General features: G+C 45.0%; 1 protein-coding gene across 8 annotated transcripts in view; it reads left to right on the top strand.

Annotated features, from left to right (window-relative positions):
• Nucleotides 1–14,666, top strand: part of HDAC4 (histone deacetylase 4) — a 233,773-nt gene extending 219,107 nt beyond the window's left edge. For all 8 annotated transcript variants that reach the window (XM_082763106.1, XM_082763107.1, XM_082763108.1 and 5 more), the window contains 4 exons: nucleotides 830–963; nucleotides 6,994–7,078; nucleotides 9,122–9,263; nucleotides 9,590–14,666. In XM_082763106.1, coding sequence (XP_082619232.1) covers nucleotides 830–963; nucleotides 6,994–7,078; nucleotides 9,122–9,263; nucleotides 9,590–9,629 — 401 coding nt within the window. In that variant the 3' untranslated portion in view covers nucleotides 9,630–14,666. The remainder of the gene's footprint in view (nucleotides 1–829; nucleotides 964–6,993; nucleotides 7,079–9,121; nucleotides 9,264–9,589) is intronic.
• The last annotated feature ends 310 nt before the right edge of the window (nucleotides 14,667–14,976 follow it).

Genomic DNA, 14,976 nt, shown 5'->3' with positions numbered 1-14,976 from the left:
GTTAACTTGCCAGTTTGCAAAGGCACTGCAGAGGCTACAAGACACTGCAAAACAAAAAGCAGGGAGCATGGGTGAGGGTAGAAATGTGCAGAGTTCTCTTTCATTTGGATCTTTTTTTTTTTTTTTTTTTTTTTTTGAGGGGGAGGGTTGGTCTGAGGACATGTTTTTTAAATCCTCACAGCTTGGTTCTGTTTTGTTTAAAGGGTAGAAATGTATTGTGTGTCATATGATCAAAGCCCCGGTGCCCCAGGAATTTTTATAGCATATTATATACGGGAAGGAACGTCTGTTAAGGACTGCATGTCAAATATCTCTGGGGCGCTGCGATGCCGCTATCACAACCGACAGCACCGGCAGCAATTTCGCTGCTTTCCCCTTGCCCTCCTCCCCCGGTGCCTCCCGCACGACTTCTCCAGCGTCGCCTTTTCCTTCTCGAGCCTCATGCAGCAGGGCGAGGGTGGCTCCTTCCATCCTCCTCCTCCCTTTCCCCGGGTGGCCTCTGCCACCACATCGAGCCCAGGGGCTGCCAACAGGGCTGCCGGGGGCCTGCGGTGCCCCTCGCCCGGATAACCTCCAGCGGGGAGGCTGACAGGGGCAGCGGGGTGCGGATCCATCCCGCGCCGCTGCAGCGGGGAAGCGTGGCTGGAATTCCGAAACGAGCGCATGAAAAATCAAACCTGGCTTATATTATGCCTTTAAGTCCGCTCGGATCCCTTGTGGTTTTTTAATATGATGTAATTCCTTTTTATAACGCTTTGATCCTTCGCCAGGAGCCTGATTCCAGCGACAACCTCTGCCCTTCTCTCGCATTTCCTCTTTCCCCTCGCAGGCTTCGGGTACCTGACGAAGCAGCTGATGGGCCTGGCCGGAGGCCGCGTCGTGCTGGCCCTCGAAGGAGGCCACGACCTGACCGCCATTTGCGACGCCTCAGAAGCATGTGTTTCTGCTTTGCTGGGAAACGAGGTACGGGGAAACAAAAAACATGCCACCACAAGGCCACAGTGGCGTTCCTGGTGGCACCTGCCAGGTGCCTCAGCCTCTACCCCCTCGTCCCACGGAGTTTCCAGTTGTGGCATTGGCTTTGGGCTTTTTACTCTCCAAAACAGGGAATCTGCCCAGTTTTTCTCGTTGTTTCCTGTCCTTCCATTTGAAGGAGACAGGTTGATTTAATGAGCACATCCTATATTATTTTTACAACTACCTTTGTTTGGCAATCCGCACTTTAAAAGGATTGAAATAACTAAAAATTTGCTTTTATTCCTTCTCCAAGTAGTTTGCTTTGGGCTTCCAGGGAAATGACTGATTAGTTCAATTTCATTCTGAAGTACTTGTCCAAGTCTTCCCCTCTCTTTGCAGCCCTCCTCCCTAGTGGTTCAGCAGATTTTCTCCACCGGACAGCTTGCTTGACACTGTTTTCTACTGTATTTTTTCCTTGACATTATATTTTCTACATTCTGCACATTGCTGTGTTGAAAAAGCCTTAACTGTGTTACAGAAGTTGGCAGGAAGAGCCAGGGTGTTTGATTGCAAGATAAGAGCAAGGCAGAGAAGTACAAAAAGGAAGTCTAGTTTTTGGTTTCTGGAGAAGTCGGGGTGTTTTCCTGCAGAGGCAGATACCTCGGCTTTTCTTCCTGTTCTTGCTGCAGTGGAATTAAAGAATAAATTATTCAGATTCCTCGTGGCCATCCTCCTTGATGCAGAAGGATGGCTATTAGCATCCGCTGCAGCTGGCTCCATTTCTTCCAGCATGACTGATAATTGAAATGTTCCCAGTGGTGGCATTTGACCTGTTTTGGGCTCAAGGTGTTCAGGCTCTTCATGCCCTACAGAAATACTGCAGCAAGTAAGTACGGCGATCAGTTGGAGCAGCCAAATCTCAGACTGGGGGCCTTGTGCATCTGCCATGTCTGTACCTTTGCATACATTTCTGTTCGAGAAGCATACATGTATTTCTCTATAATTTGTGGGCTTGTGAGTATGAGCAAATGGTTTGTTTGGGTCAGGCCTCCTTCTTACTGGACACGTGTTCTCCACATGGAGGACAACCACAGTAATCCAAATGGCTGAGTCTTGGGCTGACACAGTAGACTGCAAAAAAAAAAAAAAAAAAGCCTTGCATTAATTTTCCACCTAGGAAAATTGCACCTCACTCAGAGAAGCATGTGTTCTCCCAGTTGGAGCCATGAACATGGTCCCTGTTATCTGCTGCAGTTGTAGCAGGGACTCTGGAGCTGTTCAAAGCAGTTGCTGAGGATTGATGACGCACATCAAAACAGCAGCACAGTGCGATTCCTCAGGCTACATATAGCTAAGAAATGCAGCCTTGCGGGAGAGAATCCATACAGATTTGAAGTTGGAGGTGGCTGAGAAACCCAGGGCTTGGCTAGTGTGTTTGCATTTTTTAGGCTGCCTTTTTAATTAAGAGATTGCCCTCAGCACCCTGTGCAAATGAACAAGTCTCAAAAAGCTGTGATGAGTGCAACAGGACATGAAGAGTCTGCTGCAGTGACTTCAAATGCAAAAGACCTGACCTCTGAAGGCAGCAGTCTTGGCGACAAGGCAAGAAATCTTCCTGCCTGTCATTGGAAAATGGAGGTTCCTCCTAAAGCTTTTACCTGCTGTGGAGAACACAAGCAGGCTCTATCATCTCCACCCTTTGCTGAAGATGCCCTAGTGCAGGAACTGATGGAAGCCTCGTGGTCACCATCTGAAGGTGCAGCACCACAGAGGAGAAACCAAGCAGTATTTCAGCTCTAAGTCTGCCTCCAAGAGGAGCTGACTTCTGGGGCTGCTGGTGAGCCCTCAGCAGGCTTGCAGTGACTCGGTGACCATCAGCCTTTCTCGGGTCTGGGAGGTTGGATCTGCGTGGAGGCGCAGATCTCCTGTTTGCTGACTCTTCTTTGAAGAAGTGCTTTGTGTCGCAATATCCACGCTCTTTGTGAAGGGACAACAGTGCCCGGGGAAGCCTCAGTAACCAGACCAATAGATCAAAACATCAAAAAATATCAAAAAATAGATAAAACAGCTGGGTTTCATAGAAAGCATCTGCTTCAGTCATCCAGCATCCCATCTCCAAGCATCCAGAGAGCATCCATTCCTTGTGCTTGGCCAGACAGTTCTGATAGGGCTCTCAGCGTGATCCAGCTCATCAGGCTGTGCTCAGCCCTCGGGACAGCCGAAAACTCAGGAGCCAGCTGCTACATCAGCATAGAAGGAACAGGGCTTACATTACACCTATTTCTCGTAAGGTGATGGTGATGGCACTGTTGTCCATACAGGCAATCCCTTCAGCTCCATCCAAGTTTGGATGCAGCCAGCTGTAGTGGCAGGATGCACTTTGAGGGAGAGACTGAGGAAATAACATGTGAAAGATGTCATTCCTCTCGCTTAATGTACTGCTACGATGCAGGCGGGTGACCACAATGTGGTGTGAGGATCTGTGTGCAATAAATAAGCACTTGCTCCAAGCCATGAATGTGTTTGGAAGGGTGTAGCTTCGGGGAGATCTTAGCACTCACGAGAGCTTGGATGTTGTCAACTGGCTGAGTGTTTTCATTTAGCAGAGTGAACATTGATCCTTAAAGGTAAAAAAAATCCTTGTGTTTTTTTTTAATCACCAAATCAGGACAGCTATGAGGCGCTTTTAAATATTTAAAGATGGACCTGTGCTCACTTTTCCTAGGTGGGCCGTAAGACTGCACAGATATCACGATAATGTTCGCTTACCCACACATCAAAAAGCAGGAAATACTAGTTTTATCAAGGTCTTTTATAAAATCTTTTTAATGCAAGGAAGTTGGAGGGAACTGCTGTTGCTTTGTCCCGCGGCCCTTTGATGAAGTTTGATATACAGCGTGTTAGACAATTTTGCATGCACGCACATGGACAGCCAGCTGCGGCCGGCGACGGGCTGCGGGGAGGTTTGCTCACTGAAGAGAGGTGGCTGCGTTACACGGGGAAGTGGTAGGAAATGAGGGGAGCAGTGCCAGTCCCCAAAGCGTCTGCGTTCACCGGCAGAGATCAAACCTCCCGCTCTGGAAAAGCGTTATGCAAAGGCAAGAGCCGCCTTGTTCCCAACTGTCCAGGAAATTAAAACAGAGCTTTAGCTTTGCAGCAGATTATTTTAATGTGAAATGAGTTAGTGCTGTGCGAGGTGGCTTGAAAAATGTACGTACGTTGCTTTACTTACAAATTTAGTTGTTCAAAACTAGCACGACTGCAGCGGAAAAAATTAAAGGCAGGCATCATGCGGGAGGAGCTGTTAATGCTGACGATGCCTGTGCTGCTCTGTCTGTTCCCGGGGAGCAGTGCTGCTATTTAAACACCAGAGCATCGGTGGCCTTAGCAGGCTGGACTCAGTGCCAGCGCCGTGCCCAGAGCAGAGTGTGCAGCTCCTGTGCCTTGGGAGCACTGCCAGTCCCTGCTACAAACACTGTCCTGTTTTTCTTGCACGAGTAGCAGAGGTGTGTCCAGCGTGACTCTGGACATCCTGAACGAACGTGAAGGTGATAATAAGCAGTTGCTTAAAACCTTTGCCTAATGCCCAGCGGAATTTCCTTCCTTTTCCAAGAGAGTGATGGGTGAGGCGGTTGTCTGTGAGCGTTCTTCAGGAGAAGTTGTGCATGATGGAAATGATTCATCTGTGAAATAGCACATGGCTAAGCTGCCTGATGCTGTGTGCTTTATGTCAGTATCAACTGAAAGGCATTAGAAAGCTCTGACTTAAAGATTTGTCCAGGAATAGCTTCTGCCTTCACTTAATGTCATACAGAAGCTAGTCTCGGCCAGAATTATTTTTAGAGTAGAGAATTTATTTAAAAAAAAAAAAAGTGCAATCTGTAATTATTAAATCTGGAATGGAGCAATTTCTAGTCCTGATGGAGTACCTATCAAATGGCTGCCATGTGGTCGTGAGAGCAAATCTCTTGGCTGGAGCTTCTCTTGGCTTTGAGCAGGAGTTGCAGTTAAACTCTGCCATAGTTTCATTAACTATTAAACTGTGGCTGCTTCTTTGCTGAGGAGTATCCCTGGATAGGCATTGACAAGTATTTTTGGCCACGGTCAACAGCTGTGAACATTTCTTGTTTTGGATACCCAACCTAGGAGACCTGTGAGGAGACCTGTGATTAATTCATGTTCTTTGTGGAGAACCAGAGGGAAAAAAGGAAAGGGAAAAAAAGGAAAAAGAAAAAAAAAAAGCTTGGAGAGAAGCAGCTCTGCTGAAAGTTATTTCTTGAGTGTTGAGTTGGTTGTAAGACGTCTTGAGCTCATGTGAGTTGAATCCAAGCCATTGGCCATGTCTGGGAGCCAAGTAGAGCTGCTCTGCGGAGACATCCTCACCTACTAAGCAGATGCCTCTGCTGCTCTAGAGGAAATCGGTAGTCTCCAGAACGTCACCCAGTCTCCTTCCCTTGGAAGATCTTTTCATAATTTTGATCATTTTTATTCTATTTTTATATATATATATAAGTTGGTAGATCTGCTCTGGAGATCTGCCTTTTCTCCCAGGCAGATCTCCCAGGCTCCTGCCTGCTGTTGGAGTTGTGTCTGCACAGCGTTAAAAGGCTTCTGCTGATCCCAAAGCATGTCAGGAGCCACGTGGATGTATCTCTTCTCTGTGGTCTTCTCTTGCTCCTTGGGGAAAAAAAACAACTAGTAATAACTATGTTGATTGAGGTATTTTTTGAGCCCAAGTTTCTTGCCGAATGAGAATCGAAATGGGCAGCGTACTTTCAACATGAGGTTTAATAACTTCATAAAGGGCAGAGGGGGATGCAGATGTCAGCGTGTTGGTCTTGTTTGCATGGTCAGTCAGCCACAGCAGGTCCATGCCAATGCACAGGCAAGCTGAAACCTCCTGAAGTGGTCTGAAACCTCCTGAAATGGTGACTCTCTTCAGTGGCAGGAATGCTACATCTGAGAACGAGCAGTACGTGTGTGCAACTGTTTTGAACACTAGTTCGGTTTGCCAGCACGCTCGAGGCTGGGATGTGTGGCAGAGCAAACCAAAAAACATCATAGGCAGACACAACACACGCCATCTGCATGTACAGCATAAGGGATCCAAGCCCAGAAAGATACCTGCGTGTTGTGTGCGTGTGCACATTTCTGGGAGGCTTTCTGCACCATCTTTCAATCAAAAGCCTCGATACCAGCAGCATTTACCTACTGTCACTGTTTTTGTATGGAGAGCAGAAGAAAGAAGCCAGCATCAAAAAAAGACTAAATTTTATTGCCCAACTACCATCCTTACTGCCATCTTCAAGGTACATTTTTATAAAGATGAACGTAAGGATCTGATGTTGCTCTGCCCAGGAGAAAGTAGCCCAGCAGCTACCAGGAGGCATCACCAGTGACTCTGAAGTTACAGCCGTGCCGAGTGTTACTTTAAAGCAAGGTTTTTCTGTTTCTCTGTACCAAAATTAGGCTATTTACTCATAGGATACAGATTTTTTTCAGTTAAGAGTCAATAATGGATTAGGTATTAAGAAGAATTTGAAAGTTACCCCTTTTATTTCTCCAGAGGAAAGAAAGAAGCGTGGTTGTTGCCATATTTTTAAGTCCCTTTTATTTTCATGTCATTGTCTTAATAGTGAAAGCTTTGCAACGAGGTAGATCAGAGCAATGGTTTTTAACAGACGAGTTGTGAAAACAGCCAGCAGCATCACTTGCCTTATTTTTCTGGTCTCTGCAGACAGATGCAGACATCTCTGGCTGCAGCAGGCTCGCTCCAAAGAGCCCCAGCTGCTGGGCTCGGCGGAGCTGCGGCGCTCCGTGTGCACGGAGGAGTGTCGGGCTGGGGGAGGCTGCGTGTTGTATCGCAAGAGCACTTAGGAAGCCTGTATGTTTGGGATATTTAACTAAGGGCAGATAATAGGGATCAGGGGAACGGGGTGGAGGCTTGAAGCCGCAGAGCTATTTGCTAAATCACGCTTAATGCCTGGTCTCTAGCTTGTGATAACATTTCTTCGTTCTTCCTCTCTCTCCCTGCAGCTTGACCCTCTTCCAGAAAAGGTTTTCCAGCAGAGAGCAAATGCTAACGCAGTGCACTCAATGGAGAAAGTAATCGAGATACACAGTGAGTATAGCCCCCTTCACCCAGCTGATTCCCTGGTGGGTTGCCCTGAGGACACCCCTTCCAGTTCTTCATCATCCTGGCAGCTCCATCTTCAGCGTCAGGCTGCTGCCTGCCCTTATCCAAGTTTGTGGGTGGTCACTGCACAGTGAGCTGGATTTAGGCAGCTGCAATCTGGTCTTACTGTGCATGCAGTGGAGATGCACGGGGAACAGCAGATTCAGGGAGATGCTTTGGCTCTTGGGAGAGGACTCTATTGGTGCTCCTGCCTTCACAGCCTGCTGTTCTGCTGGTACGGGTTGGAGCTGTGAAGTGCAGAAGTTTGTGTCAGTGAAGGTGAAGCAAGCTGGGAGCCATCCCAGTCCTTCTGCAAGCTGTTCTGATCTCACTGGGGAAATCAGTATTAAAACTAGTGCAGTAAGACCTTTAAAATCTCTGTAGAGGACAGGCTGTCCTGCGCTTTGGCATGTGTGTTTATCTCTTCAAAGGCAATTCAAGTATCTCTGACTAATGAGAGTCTCGTTGTGCGTTGTTGCATCCATTAATTCAGAATGGATATAGGGATAAAGTTAAGAATGCTGCATTAAGCTGCTAATCTTGTGGGTTTATTTAGGTGGGGAGGTTACAGTCATTGTGGTTGAAGGTTTCCTGGGGACATTCTTGGGGAGTGAAAAGAGCCTGAATAACATGGGAATCTCGCTGTGCTAGGTCTTGACATCTTCCTGCTTCAAACATTTGCGGTGCAGAACTGGAAGGGGGGTTGGTCTTCATTTTTTAAGGAGAAAGTAGAGCTTAAAAGAGGCCAGAGCATTTCTCCCACTCAAAAGTGCCCAGTAACTTCAGGAATCAGAATTCCATTTCCAGCAGCCACTCTGCAGACTGCTTAGAGCAGCAATGTGACACTTCAGCAGCACCTTGAGGCAGACAGTGATTAAAACTGAGCACAGCAATTTAGAAAAGGGGCTTTGAGTAAGACCCTCGGGTAGGCACGGAAGAACTGAAGAGGTTTGAAAAGAAGTCCCTCCTCCCCATCCACTGGCCTCACTCTACAGGTTCCTGCTTTCAGGCTTTGCTGTGACTTCTTGGGTACCAGCAAATTCTGCATGTTCTACCTGGGAGCCAAGAGGACACTTTTTATTCTGATGCCCTGAAGCATCCTCTGTGCTCTTTTCACTGAAAAAGGATGTTCATCATAACAAACTGCAGCCATACAGAAATAATGCAACTTGAGCTTCTTTATTCCTAAGTGATTTGCCCAAAAAAGCATAGCAGGAACCTGACAGTTAGCAGCTAAATTCAGTCCAAATCCGGGTTGCATCCTTCCCTCTCGTATATTTTATCTCTGGTCAAAAATTTCTAAGGATTTTGAAGTGAAAAGAAACGTCATTATTCTTTGAGCACCTAAGTGCCCCCTTTTGTCAAGGCAGAGGGGTGCTGTACACCTCTGTGCAGCTACGATCCTCACACCTCCAGCACTCCTCCTGTGTTTGTCCTTTCAAAAATCCAGTTTCAGCCTCCCACCTTTCTTCCCTAGCCAAAGGAGAAAAGCATCTTTCATTGCAAGACAGTGATTCAGCCCTGATTTGTGTCCTTATGGGGTGCATGTTTCTAAATGTTCCTAATATGTTTTGGATTAAAATTTTGCTTTCTTGTGCCTGCACCCCTACAAAATATCTCCCAGCCTTGGAGAGCTGTTATATCCACATGCACCCAGTTCGATGCCAGCTGTGGAAATCTGTTATTTCAGCCTCCTCCATTTTTAGTACTTCTGTATGGACAAGGGTTTTTATGCCTTATATCCAAGAAATAAGCAAAATAGAAGGTTGTTCCACTGCACTGTTTTCTGGTGAAGAAAGGTGCTGCTGTTTGCATGCTCACTCAAACAACCAAGCTGGAAGTGCCAGTGAGTGCAGCTCGAGGTGGCGTTCTGCACAGGCAGCATGAGTCTTCCCCAGTCATCTTCTGGGCCTGGAGGAGTGGGAACACGGTGCTCGACCCGTTACGGTGCGGGTGCCCTGACTGCTCCTTTTCTCACCTCTGCCACAGGCAAGTATTGGCATTCACTCCAGCGTTACGCCTCCACGGTGGGCTACTCCCTGGTGGAGGCACAGAAGTGTGAGAACGAGGAGGCAGAGACGGTGACGGCCATGGCATCTCTGTCAGTAGGCGTGAAGCCAGCTGAGAAGCGGTGAGTTGCTTTCCTTCTCTTTCATCACCACAGCTCAGGGGGAGCCCTGGTGGGCAGCCGTCTGGGTTAATCCTTTTAACCCACTGCATGTGCTTTCACCCGTCTCCTGCCCTTCAGGGGCTCTCTAAAGACCTGAACTGCAAAAGAACAGCACTGATGTGAACCCTGTGTGGTGCTTTAGTACGGTGCACGCAGTGCCTGACATCTTCCCCCTGGTGGGAACATAAGGTGTGAGACGTAGCACCACAAGTTGTCCAGCTCTGTCACGCTCAACCATCTTTTCTCTCTCCCCACTTTCCTCCCTGCCTGCCTGCGAAATCGCTCAGACCTGATGATGAACCCATGGAAGAGGAACCTCCCCTGTAGCATTCATCTTTGAGCTGGAGTTCTCCTGTTTGTTCGTCTTCGTCTTGAAGCTCTGCCAAGAAGCTTTCTCTTGTTACTCCTGCGTCCTGTCATGGTTTTTTCCAGAATACAGAAGGACAACCAGGTGTAAAACAAAGCAACCGAAAAATCTCTCCATATCTATACGCGTCTACAGTATATATTTGCTGAAAATGAAAAATGCTGGTGAAGAGCAGCAAAGGACTGACACGCTGGGCACTCTTCCTCTGGTCCTCACTGGGAGCGGAAAGGGGAACGACGCCCGTGAAGTCTTTGGCAGAGTTGCCAAAAAGTGAAAAAATCAAAGATTCAACAACACATACGAAAATAAAACAAAAAGACCTTAATGTAAAACTGGTGCTTACAATTTGATTACCCACAATTCAGCAATCTCCGCTTGAACCACTCAACCCATCTTGTAGTTTCATTTCTTGGATTTTTTAAATGGCTCTTGCCTGCCTGTGAGTCAACGACATTCTTGTCAAAACCAGAACAATGTGAGATGGTGTATTTTTAATGGGGAGGGACAGGGAAAGAGGACTAGTCTTACATCTAAAGGAAAGGGAAAGAGAGGGGGGAAACACAAAAGAGGAAACGGTAGCCCAGATGGAGTCGGCTTTATTGTCTCCAAAGCCATCTGAAGATGAGTTTGTGCCTTTTTTTTTAATTGATGGATTTGGTGCAGCTGGATTTTTGAAGTTTGAGGAACAATGCCTTAAGTAAAAAAACAAAAAAAAAAAACACACAAAAAAATAAAAAAACACAGCAGTTCGTGAATATTTTTCCTCTGGTTGGGAAAGCCAAGAACTGCCATCAGGAAGGAAGACTTTTTGGCTTGTGCTGGCATGATGGTGGGAAGCAGGCATCAGCTGAACAGAGCGTCTCCAAAAACTGTCTACAAGTTTGGATTTGTTTTGTTTTCTTTCATTGCTGTTTCAGAAAAAAAAAAAAAAAATTAAGGTAGTTGCCAAGAAAGTGGCAAATACTGTTGGGTCTTTGAAATTCAACCATTTTTAAAATCAAATTTTCAAATGTTTTCTCTCTTCTACGTTATCTAGTAATTGAACTTATCAATTTGGTTGTTGAAGCATGTATTAGACACAAATGCAGGTTTAAGACTGGAATGCTTTTTATTAAAAGCAACTAGCATGAGATATTGCTTAAATTGTTAGGTATAAATATATATATGTGTATAATGTATATTCCAAATGTATTCCAAGCTTAGAAACCGGATTCCTATGAATTATTGATAAAATATTTATAATGCATTTATAGAAAAATATATGTAATAAATGCATACTATAACAGTAGCCATTGAAAGCTCCCTAGGGACAGATTTGTGAATTGGAACGTAAAGGTGCTTTTGGAAAAGGATCCAGGTTGAAACTTGAGGACTTTCAGACGACAGGTTGGAAAGTTTTCAGATCGCCAACACGTTAGCCACTGGGCAACTACCCTAAACATTTGTATTTTAATTTAAGGTTTTTAGTTGTGATCCTTTTCTAACAAAAATGAGTTTTTTATAGCAAAGACTATGAATTTGCTGTTAATTTTTATATTGATATTTCACAAAACCCTAAAGAAGCCTTGTTTGTGTGAATCTGACATTTATTTTCTATTTGGCAGGTTTTGTTTCTGAATGGCAATAGCGTCTAAACCTTTTTCCTCCCATTTTTCTTGCTTGTACATTATTTTCCTTTTTCTTTTTTCCTTCCCCCTCTCCCCCCTCATCCCTTTCAGTCTTTTGTACAGTGAGCAGCTTTCTGCAGGCGTAAGGAATTGTTGCAGATTGTCAGAGTTTATTTTTGGAAAGCGTGCGTTTACCGAGGAGGAGGGAATGCAATGGGCTCTTTTGTATAATGATACCACCGACTGTATATTTCCTCAGTTCTGTTATAGTAGCTATGTAAAGAAAATAAGGAGTTTTCTTACCTTAAACATAGTAGTATTACAATGGGTGATGTATTTATCCTCCATGTGGATTGTAGTGAGGATTACACGCGGCTTTAGTAGCTACCATATGGAAGGCTTGTCAGACACTCGTGTGACAACTGGCATTTTCTCTCTCACGCACACGGACACACGGACACGCAGACACACAGACACGCACGCACGCGCACACACACACACACACCACGTACTTTCTCTCTCCTCCTCTTTCCGAATCACCGTTGCCGGTAAAGTCGCAACTTTAGCTGCCTGAAGGACTTTTTCCTAAGTTATTTCTCCGAGGAGGTCATTGCGGTGCGCGAGCTGAACCTTCAGCCTTGGCTGGATTTCCCTGTCGCCTCTGGAAAATGGCCCCTAGGAGAAGCAGCTAATCCCTGGCTCGAAGAGTTGAACAGCTTAGAGGAGACCGGATTGACACGTGTACCTTCTTACAGCAGTGTAGGATAGCACAGATCCCTCGTCTGAACAACCAAGGGTATATTTTTATTTTATTCTGTTATTATGACAACTGACGGGGTCATTTCTAGTAACTTATTTTCCAGTTCTTGAAGGGGCTGTTTTCATTCCATTCAGGACTCACTTGTGGAAGGAATTTGAAGCATACCATACGTGTGAGCAAATGCAAGAGGCTTTTGTTTTGTTTCTCAGTTTATAATGCAATTGAAAAACCAGACACTACTGTATTTGAGTTTTGCAGACCCAAGTACATTTTAAACTCACGAATAGCTTCGGTCACTAGGACCATCCTCAGCGTATTCTGAAAATAACCTTCCCGTGTCAAAGCACGGCGTACCTGCAGATGTTGTTTTTTCAAATGACCACTTTGCTGCTGTGATCTAAAATTAATCTGGCTGCGGAATCTGGTGACGTACTTTAAATTTTCCTTTAGCCGTTTATAAGCTGTGGGCAGTGACCACGTTTACATGATCATTTCTGTTGTCGGGTCTTCCTGGCGGTTTCGTATTTTCGCTCTCGGTTGTGGCAAACCTTCTCATGTTCCCGAGAGCCGCCGGCCGCGCCGAGCTGGTTTCTCTTTCAGCCAGAGACACTCGAGAGCGCGCCGCCTCGCTGCTTTCAGGATGCCGTGTTCGTTTCTTTACATCGTTTTCACCGAGCTTTTGCCAGGGACGGGAAGACTTCCCAAGACCTTTACAGCTCGTCTCCTCCCGAGTCCAGACCGCGGGGATTTCTTTCCTTGCTGTGCCCGCGCCCCAGGCCCGGATCCTCCCGGTGGCCACAACGGGTGCAGGGCAAGAGGAGCCCTCACTTTTTGAGGCTCTTTTCACCTTTTTGAGCCGTTAGCTTCCTCGTTTCAGGTGCCACCGCCCCGCGCCGGCTAGGCCGGGCCGCTGGGCCGCCATCATGGCCTCCATCTTGGAGGCGCGGAGCACGGCCTGGTCATGGCCGCGCCGCCGGGGAGCGGGCCCGGTTTGCAGTACACAAGTAACCGTTTGGTTTTCCTTTGGGTTTTCCTTCTTTTTTCTTTTTTTCTTTTCTTTTTTTTTTACTTTCGATACGGAACATTCCTTTTTTATTAGTCGCAGTCATGTATTCATTCCATTCTTCCTTTTGTAAACTTTTTGGGCCCACATCTTTTATGGGCATTGATATATATAAATATATATATAAATATATATGAATATATTTTTTTAAGTTTCCTACACCTTGAGGTTGCATGGTCTGTAAGGTTGGCATGTCTTTATATTGTATACAGATTTTGCACGCCAAACTTGGCAGCTTTGAAAATGAAAAAAAAAAAAAATTGTGTTTTTTTTTTTTCCTTTTTTTCCTTTTTTTTTTTTTTTTTTCCTCTCGTGGCATTTGCGGAGACTAAAGTTGGGACGTTTTTGTCACACACGCACGCACCCACACACGCACCCACACAGATACACACCAAGGAAGGAGAGTGGGAACATTTTTTTGCGTCTTACTGAACTTAAGAAATTGTGCTTTTTATTGTTAAAAAGAAAAAAAAAAAAAAAAGAGTAAATAAAAAGGACTACTTAAACATTTCTCATTTTAAGAAAAAGAAAAAAAAAGACGTTTATCTAGCACTTGTGACTTACCAATAATAGAGTTTATTGTATTTATGTGGAAACAGTGTTTTTAGGGAAACTACGCAGAACACACAAAGTTAACTGCCTGTGTCATTTTTTTTTTTAATTTGGTTGGGTATTTTATTTTAATTTCTTGGCTGGGTGGGGAGGTTGGATGCAACCCTTTGTCAACACATGTAGTCATTAATTCTAAGATGATGAATGACGAGGACTTTAAAGAGTTAACTCTTCAGCACAGCTGTGTTAACTTTTTTAAAATTACTTTTACATGATGTATTGCTAGGTTTCACTTTAAACAGTCGTGTACTGTGCAACACTGTGGTTTAAAACAAGACTTTACATCAAAAGGAAAACATGTTTCTTCATTGTCATGAAGTTGGGCTCGTTCTCAGCTCATCTTCTCTTTGTCTTTGATATTGATGAAAAAGTATCCTATTGAAAGAAAATAAATTAACACTTTTCTGTGCTCCATAGTGGAGGCGCTATTTTCCAATTTATGAGGATGACAAACTTATATATATAATATATATATAAAAGTGGGGGGAGGGGTTGAAACATTATTCACCCAAGAGCTTATTACAGATATGTAGTATCAAAAAGTTGTAACTATATTATATTCTACTTTATACCTATACATGCTCAGTATGACGTCACCATTGGTAGCAGCTACCGGTTTACGCTGTAATTTAGACACAATTTCACTCTTATTGTATGGACCCTACTTTAAGTGATGGTAGCATTCTTTGTGCTAAATTTTCTGATGGTCCTTTGTTTTACTTGGTGGAGTTGGAATATTTTTCTCATTCTTGTTTTTGTTTGTTTTTTGTTTCCGTTTTTTTCTCTTTTTTTCTCTCTTTTTTTTTTTTTTTTACTGGCCAATGGTGTCTTTCTCTGACAGTACCGACTTCAATTTCAACTTTATTAGGAGTCCAGTATTTTGTACCACATTATGACAACTTGTTATTCTTGTGGTGTAAATAAAAAGAAAAAGTTAATTATAGTACCACCTGTGTTTCTGTTGCTGATCTTCTTGTTGTCTGGTGCCTTCGGTCTGATGTGATATTTCATCTGCAACATCCATGTGTGTGTCGTGATCTCCGTGGAAGGAAAATTGTTAGAGCTCCTGCCCAATCTCCCTCTGCAGGGTGAGGGCAGTGGGGCTGGAAGCCCACCTTCCCACCTCCCCAGGCACGTGCCGTTTTCCCAGTGGCTGCAAGTGAAGCCACAAACATCCAGGATGGTCTCATCCTTTGGGACAGAGGAGGTGGTGAGGCATAGCTGGCTTTTGGGAGCACTGCTGGCTCCACTCACACAAGGATCCT

The sequence above is a fragment of the Aythya marila genome (genome assembly GCF_965140915.1).
Source record: "Aythya marila genome assembly, chromosome: 6".
In the NCBI taxonomy this organism is placed as follows: domain Eukaryota; kingdom Metazoa; phylum Chordata; class Aves; order Anseriformes; family Anatidae; genus Aythya; species Aythya marila.
The sequence above is the reverse complement of the archived record's forward strand: the minus strand, read 5'-3'. Positions and strand labels throughout refer to the sequence as shown.